This window comes from Protobothrops mucrosquamatus, unplaced genomic scaffold (genome assembly GCF_001527695.2).
Source record: "Protobothrops mucrosquamatus isolate PMUCROS unplaced genomic scaffold, P.Mucros_1.0 scaffold5149, whole genome shotgun sequence".
In the NCBI taxonomy this organism is placed as follows: domain Eukaryota; kingdom Metazoa; phylum Chordata; class Lepidosauria; order Squamata; family Viperidae; genus Protobothrops; species Protobothrops mucrosquamatus.
The window spans coordinates 5,985-14,167 of record NW_015391021.1 but is presented as its reverse complement, the minus strand read 5'-3'; the positions used below and the strand labels follow the sequence as shown (position 1 = coordinate 14,167).

At 50.4% G+C, this 8,183-nt stretch overlaps 1 protein-coding gene across 1 annotated transcript; it reads left to right on the top strand.

The window, feature by feature from the left end:
• The first annotated feature begins 71 nt into the window (after positions 1–71).
• TLCD1 (TLC domain containing 1) lies at positions 72–7,876 on the top strand. Its single transcript, XM_015828951.1, has 4 exons — positions 72–262; positions 727–809; positions 3,250–3,332; positions 7,456–7,876. Exons 1-4 carry the CDS (start codon positions 72–74, stop codon positions 7,840–7,842), a joined length of 744 nt encoding a protein of 247 aa, XP_015684437.1. The 3' UTR covers positions 7,843–7,876.
• The last annotated feature ends 307 nt before the right edge of the window (positions 7,877–8,183 follow it).

The following is an 8,183-nucleotide window of genomic DNA, read 5'->3' as shown; positions in this document are numbered from 1 at the left end:
CGGGGTCCTCCCCCGCGGGGGCGCACGTGGGCCGGGCCGTCGAGCCGAGCGGGAGGGCGGCCGGGCGAGCGATGGCCCCGTGGCTGCGCTCGGCCGGGCTGGTGGCCGGCTCGTCGCTGGCCTTCGCGGCCCTCCGCTGGGCGCTGAGCCGCTGCCCGCTGCCCGCCCACGTCCGCCTCGACGCCACCCGCACCTGGCGCTGGAGGAACCTGCTGGTCTCCTTCGCCCACTCCGTGGTGGCCGGCCTCTGGGCCGTCGTCGGGTGAGCCTCTGGGCGTGCACAGAGCGCCGGGCGAGGGGCTGGCCGCCCCCCCCCCGGCTGGGAACGCGGCGGAGCAACGATCGCCGAGGCTTCGAAGCGGGACCCCCAGGAAGCGATCGGGGGGGGGGGATCGGCTCGTTGGACGGGCTGGGGTTGGCCGGGACCCCCAAGCGGGCTTAAGGGGAGGCGGGGAAGCGGGGGGGGCAATCTTATCTCATCTTCCCAGCCGGGCTCACTTTCTCGAGCTGCCTCTTTGCTGGGTGGGGGGGTTGGGGGGGAGGGTTGCCAAGCTTCCGCCAACCTGTTGCCCGATTTGGGGTGCGGCCAAGCGGGGAGGAGGCCAAGAAATGCCAAGAGGCGGTTTTTTTCATTTCTCTCCCCCCCCTCCTCTAAAATTACTTCCTGGTTGGGGTGGGGGTCTTCCCCTCCTTTCTGCTGACCTCGGTGACTCTCCCCCCCCCCAGGATGTGGCAGCTGCCGGGGGCCCTGGATGACCTGGTGCACGTCACCTCCCCTTCTGCTCACCTGTTGCTGTGCTTTTCCACAGGTAAGGGGAATCCTGGGGGGGGGGCTGGGGTTTCCTGGAAACTGTTTGTTTGTCAACTTTGTTGCCCCCCCCCCCCCCCCCCGTCTTACCACAAGGCAACTCTTTCGCCTTTCACGGACACGGCTTTTAGCACTGAAGCCCACCGACCCATTTAAGCCCACCTACCTGTCCTGCCACTAGGAAAACTTGCCTTTTGGGGCAAGGGCCCAACATCTGGTGCTGGAGCTGTTTAGTGGGGCATCCGAAGAGACGGGCTGGGGGGGCCCCCACAAAGGTCACCCACCCTATACCCCCCCTCTGGCGTGGCCTTGAAAGAGCAGGGGGGGGGTCTCGGTGGGAAAGGCCCACCTGCTGCCCGAGGATCTGTTCCAGGCAGAAAGTGTTGTTTTAGCTTTGCCGTGTTGTCGTGCAGAAGAACATAATGGGGGCATTAAGCGCTTTTGTTCCAGTTGTGTGGTTCGTCCCACTCCCCCCCCTCCCCAGAGAGCTGCCATATTCCTCCCCCCACCCTGTGTGGGGCTCTTGACAATGGCGATGTGAATTCCTGGGCATTTCGCCCCCCCATTAGGGGGTTGAGCTGCGGGGGGGTGTGTTTTAGCACAACTGGGAGATGAGGCTGGACTGAATTCTGTGCGGAAAAAGGGCGAAGTGGAGGCAGGAATGCTCCAACACTGGAAGTTTTTAAGAAGAGACTGGACAGCCATTTGTCCGAAATGGTATAGGGTTTCCTGCCTGAGCAGGGGGTTGGACTAGATGACCTTCAAGGTCCCTTCCAACTTTACTATTATTATTATTATTATTATTATTATTATTATTATTATTATTATTATAAGTTTCTGTCCTGCCCTGGGTGCAGCTGGTTGAAAGTGGGGTGAGACACACTTAGGGGGGTTGGGCTATGGGGCAGTGGCTGAAGACCCCCGGCTATGAAGTAGGCCCGGGGATCCCCATCTTTGCAACTTTAAGACTCGTGGACTTCAACTCCCAGAATTCCCCGCCCAACTTTAAGACTCGTGGACTTCAACTCCCAGAATTCCCTGCCCAACTTTAAGACGCGTGGACTTCAACTCCCAGAATTCCCTGCACAACTTTAAGACTCCAGTCAATTTTAAGACGGCTGTCTGGGGCCTTCTGGGGCGTTAAAGTCCACGCGTCTTAAAGTTAGCCACAGGAATTCTGGGAGTTGAAGTCCGCAAGTCCGAAAGCCCACAAGTCTTAAAGTTGCCAAGGCTGGAGACTCCTGAAGTGGAAGACCCGAGTTCGAGTCCTGCCAGGTGCTCATTTAGGGTCCCTGCCTCGCGCAACCCAACAAGAAGGGAAGAGTAAGTCGTTTCTGAAAGAAAAGGGCCAAGACAGCTTCATGGGGTTATCCAGGCGCTGGCCCCGAGTTCAAATTGTGGCAGAGTGAAACTAGACAGAAAGGCCGAAGGGGAAGGCGAGGAAACAGGTTCCTGGCTTAATGGCCGTTCTCTTGACTCCTGAGAGACGGGAGGTTTGGGGGTGACTGGGGGGGCCTAGCTGGATCTGCGGCTTCTCTACAAATAGCTGCCCTGCAGATTTATTAAAACTTATTTATTAAACCTGCCGGAGCAGGGGGTTGGACTAGATGACCTCCAAGGTCCCTTCCAACTTTTATTATTATTATTATTATTATTATTATTATTATTATTATTATTATTATTATTATTATTATTATTATTATTATTATTATTATTATTATTTATTATATACCCGTAGTCCTTAACGAAAGTCCACAACTGAGCCCAGAATTTCCAGGCTAAGCAAGACGGTTGTTAAACGAGCTTGCCCCATTTTACGACCCTTCTTGCCACAGACATTAAGCGAATCACTGCAGTTGTTAAGTCTTCGACTTGCAGCCCTTTGTTTAATGAGCGAAGTTACAGCGGCACTGAAAAAGGCCGTTTTAGGACCGTTTCTCCCGCTTAACAGCTGCTGCAGCATCCCACGTGATCCAAATTCAGACGCTGGGCGACTGACTCCTAGTTACGACGGTTGCGGGATCCGCTTTTGTGACCTTCTGACAGACAAAACCAGATTCGCTTAACCACTGCGGCAGGAAAGGTCGTAAAACGAGGCAAAAACTCACTTAACCACCTATCAGCTGAAACTTTTAGGTCCAACCCTGGTCGTAAGTCAAGGACTGCCCCTGCAGCCGGACTTCGATGAGGTTCCAGACGATGCAACTCTTCAAAAAGTTGTGTGTGAGAAAGAATGGAGGGTGGATACGCTCAGCCCTTGGCTGATGGAACCTCCATGTTGAAGAGCACTCTACCAACTTTTGCTGCTTTCTTTCGGCTGACGGCGGCCTCCGTCCTGCTCTCGATAGGGTGGGGTGTCTGTTTCTCCCCCCCCCTCCAGTTTCACACCAGATTCAAATATAAAATATGGGGGCTGCCCCCCCCTTTTGCTTCCTTTCCAGGCTATTTCATCCACGACTCTCTGGACATCATCGTCTGCCGCCAGTCCAGGGCCTCCTGGGAGTATCTGATCCACCACGCCGTGGCAAGTAGTGGGGGCTTCGGGGGGGGCAGGAGGAGGGCATGATCTGCTTGCATTCCAGGGAGTCCTCGACTTAACGGCCGTAATTAAGGGCGTTAAGCAGGTCATGATGTGACCGATTTTATTTATTTTTAATTTTTTTGCTGCCGTTTAATTGAAACCTTTTGTTCATTATGGGGCGGGGATTTTTGCAGAAACTGGTAATACGGGCAGTCCTCGACCTACGACAGTTCGTTTAGTGACCGTTCAAAGTTACAACGGCACTGAAAAAAGGGACTGTATGGCTGTTTTTCACACTTAGCAACCGTCACGGCATCATCCCCATGAGCCAAATTCAGACGCCTGATGACTGATTCCTATTTATGACAGTCACAATGTCCCGGAGGTCACGTGACCTTCTGACAAGCAATACCGTCCTAGGGGGACGGTCAGATTCACTCACAACCGTGTTATTGACTTAAAGAGCTGTGGTGATTCACTTAACGACTGGCAAGAAAGGTCGTAAAACGGGGCAAAATTCACTTAACAAACGCCTCGCCTAGCAAGAAATATTTTCGGGCGTGGTCGTGGTTGTAAGCCGAGGACTACCTGCAAAGGCTGAAAAAAAGGTCATAAATCCCAGACAGGTGACCACAAATGGCCATTTAAGTGCAGGTCGGTTGCGGGGTGCCCAAAATGCAGTCACATGACCGGGGGAGGGGGGGAAAATCAGCCATCAGAACTTCAGATCAGTGTTATGGGTTCCTCTTTCGGGGTCCATCCTAACCTCAAACCGTTGCTAAGCGAACCGTCGTAAAGCCAGGAATCCATGTTGGGTTGGGTGCAGGCCAGGGGTAGGCAATCTTGGCTCTTTTATGACTGGTGGACTTCAACTCCCAGAATTCCTGAGCCAGCATGGGGGAACTGTGGCCCCTTCATGACTCGTGGACTTCAACTCCCAGAATTCCTGAGCCAGCTTGGGGGCAACTATGGCCCCCTTCATGACTCGTGGACTTCAACTCCCAGAATTCCTGAGCCAGCTTGGGGGCAACTATGGCCCCCTTCATGACTCGTGGACTTCAACTCCCACAATTCCTGAGCCAGCATGAGGGAAACTTTGGCCCCTTCATGACTGGTGGACTTCAACTCCCAGAATTCCTGAGCCAGCCTGGCTCAGCTTGGAAACCTCTCCCTTTCCCCTCAGCATGGCTGGCTCAGGAATTCTGGGAGTTGAAGTCCACAGGTCATAAAACAGTTGTGGTTCCCTACCTCTGGCCTAGGGCAGGGATAGGCAACCTTGGCCTATCCCTGGACTTCAACTCCCAGAATTCCTCAGCCAGCCTGGCTCAGCTTGGAAACCTCTCCCTTTCCCCTCAGCACAGCTGGCTCAGGAATTCTGGGAGTTGAAGTCCACCAGTCATAAAAGAGCCAAGGTTGCCCACCCCTGGTGTAGATAAAGGGCGAGGTGGGCGCAGAGCCCGGGAGAGGAGCCTGGGCAGCAGAGGGACCCCAGCCATGTCCTCTTCCTTGGGACGGGCAGCGGGGCAGCCTGGCCAGGGGGCTTCAGGGAGCGGGGGGGGGGGCTGTCCTGCTTTCTTGGGCTGGGAGGTGCGGAGGGGGATGGGGGGAGCCCTGGTACTTCTGGATGCTTCCTCTTGATCCGGAGTTCGTTTCTAGAGGCAGGAGGGGGGGTTCCTGAATCCGATGCCGGCCTCTGTTTTTTTGGTCTGAGAAACCTCCCGGCTACACTTCATTTTCTACTTTAGTTTTTCCCTTACTTTTTCCTCTCAAGCTTCCTCCTTCCGTTATATATTCAAGATGGACAGTATTTAATATTTATTTGCTACGTATATGTAGGGATGTGGGTCTATACATATGTTGTTCATAGTATGTTTAGGTCTGCGTCATGTATGTGTTTCACTTTGAGAGCGGGCAACTAAATTTCATTTTTTGATGTGTGCCGTTGTGCCCACGGTAAAAAAAAAAATGACAATAAAGGTTATCTTATCTTATCTTATTTTCCCTTTCCTTTTTTTCCCCTTACTCTTTGCTTTATTTTATTTTATTTTTTAACTTGTTCTTTACTTTCTGCTTTACTTTTACTTAACTTTTCAGTTTGCTTTTTACTATCTTTGATATTTGGTGTATCCATTTTTTACTTTGTTTTATTTTTTTACTTTTTACCTTGTTCCTTGCTTTGTACTTTGCTTTTTTTACCTTATTTTTTACTTTGCTTTTTTTACCTTTCTACTTTACTTTTACTTCACTTTTTAGTTTACTTTTTATTAACTTTAGCAGCCAATGGAATAGCCCTCAGATGCTGTGGGTGCTCCATCGTGGGAGGTTTTCAAGAAGAGATTGGACAAGCATTTGTTTGTCTCCCGGTAGAGCAGGGGGCTGGACTAGATGACCTCTGAGGTCCCTTCCAACTCTCTTATTCTATATTCTACTTTATTTTATTTTACTTTTTACCATACACTTTACTTTTACTTTTACTTTTTTACCTTTCTTTTACTTTTACTTTATTTTACTTTGCTTTGCTTTGCTTTTCCTTTTTTACTTTACTTTTACTTCCTTTTACTTTTACTTTTTTACTTTTCTTTTACTTTTCTTTTTCTTTTACTTTTACTTTTTTAGTTTTACTTTATTTTACTTTACTTTTACTTTATTTTTACTTTATTTTACTTTACTTTTACTTTGCTTTACCCTACTTTTACCTTTACTTTACTATTACTTTACTTTACTTTTACTTTTTTACTTTACTTTTACTTCCTTTTACTTTTACTTTTTTACTTTTCTTTTACTTTTACTTTACTTTTACTTTTTTAGTTTTACTTTATTTTACTTTACTTTTACTTTATTTTTACTTTATTTTACTTTACTTTTACTTTGCTTTGCTTTACCCTACTTTTACCTTTACTTTACTTTTACTATTTACTTTACTTTACTTTTACTTTTGCTTTGCTTTGCTTTAACTTCACAGTGCTTTTATCCTGCCTTCATTATTTTTACAAAAAAGAGGCAGTCAACCTCCTTGTATTTCCCTTGCTTTTTATTTCCTTCACCCTTATCAGCTGCCCTTAATCTCCGTTCCTCCTTCCCTGCCCCAAGGACAGTGTTGCTTAACCCCAAATAAATTTACGTCAGGCAGAAGCCGCTCTGCAACTGGCTTTTCCCCTTCCCTGCGGTCGGAAGGCAAGGAGGCTTCAGGAGGGAAGACCTTAAGGTCAAGTCCGCCCCATCTCAGTTTCCTTTTACTCTTATTTATTGGGGGCCATTTGATTTGACCTGACTTGACTTCCATCCCACCTTGGTTGCTGTGGAAGAAACTCAAGGTGGCAAGCGTTCCTCTTTCCTCCTCCTATTTTCCCCACAACAACAACCCTATAAGGTAGGTTGGGGCTGAGAGAGAATCACTAGCCCAAGGTCACCCAGCTGGCTTTCGTGTCTAAGGTGGGACTGGAACTCACCGTCTCCTGGTGATTGGCCTGTGGGGTCTTTGGTGCTGTCTGAGCTTGGTGGTTGCAGACGTTTCATAACCCAACTAGGGTACCTCATCAGTGTTAGAGAGGGGTTTATGGAGAGGAGGAGGAGGAACAGAATAACAGGAGTTGGAAGGGACCTTGGAGGACAAAATGGCTGTCCAATCTCTTCCTAAAGAACTCCAGTGATGGAGCACCCACAACTTCTGGTGGCAAGCTGTTCCACTGGTTAATTGTTCTCACTGTTAAGAAATCCCTCCTTAATCCCAGGTTGCTTCTCTCTTTTATCTTTGTTTCCACCCGTTGTTTCTTGTCTTCCCTTCTGGTGCTTTGGAGAATAGCTTGACCCCCCCCCTCTTCAAAAAGAACGGGGGGTCCTTCTTTTTCATGCCTGGGCAGGGGGTTGGACTAGATGACCTCCAAGGTCCCTTCCAACTTTATTATTATTATTAACAACCTGCCTCCAGAAGCAGTGAATGCTCCAACAGTGGAAGTTTTTAAGAAGAGACTGGACAGCCATTGGTCCGAAATGATATGTAGGGTTTCCTACCTGGGCAGGGGGTTGGACTAGATGACCTCCAAGGTCCCTTCCAACTTTATTATTTATTTATTTATTTATTCTTTCTGACACACACACACCCATCCCAAATTTGATCTCCTCGCAGGCCGCGACTGGTTTGCTGTCCGGGATCTTCTTGAACCGCTTTGTGGCGGCCGGGCTGCTGTCCATGTTCGTGGAGGTCAGCAACATTTTCCTGACCATGAGGATGATGGTCCGGCTGGGCAAGCTGCCCTTCCCCACCTTCTACGAGGTGAACAAGTACGCCAACCTGGCGGCCTACTTCTTCTTCCGCCTGGCCCCCCAGTCCTACCTGACGTGGTTCTTCGTGCGAAACGTGGAGATGCGAGGCCAGGGCGCCTTCCTCATGGTCAACCTCATCCTGCTGGACGCCATGATCCTCATGTACTTCTCGCGCCTGCTGCGCTCCGACTTCTGCCCGGGCAGCCGCGGGCCGGGTTCGGACGACGAGAAGAAGTACTTGATCGACTGAAGTCCCAAGGAGACGACACCCCCCTCCCCGTCCGTCCCCCCCCTCCGCAGCGGAGAGGACGCCAAAAAAAAAAAAGGGGGTCTTTTGTCCGGCTGCGTGGCTGCTGGTGTGCCTTAAACTGCTGAGGACTAGCGACTTGGTCTACGGTGCCCCTTCAAGGGAGGCCAGGCAACCAGGGACTCCACCCACAGCTGGGCCTGGGTCTCTGCCTGGCCTGGTTCCACTGGAAGGGTCAAGGACCAAGCCTGGGCCGGGCCGGGCCGGAAATGACCGCAAGAAACGGAGGAAGAGGAAGCCTCCATGGGCATTTTGAAGGGAGGAGAAGAGCGGCTATTTTGTGC

Bases quoted from the DNA above. Each gene is read 5' to 3' on its own strand.
- TLCD1 (XM_015828951.1), top strand. From the start codon at position 72: ATGGCCCCGTGGCTGCGCTCGGCCGGGCTGGTGGCCGGCTCGTCGCTG. The intron at 810-3,249 runs GTAAGGGGAATC...CTTCCTTTCCAG, and splicing joins GTTGCTGTGCTTTTCCACAG to GCTATTTCATCCACGACTCT. The intron at 3,333-7,455 runs GCAAGTAGTGGG...ATCTCCTCGCAG, and splicing joins ATCTGATCCACCACGCCGTG to GCCGCGACTGGTTTGCTGTC.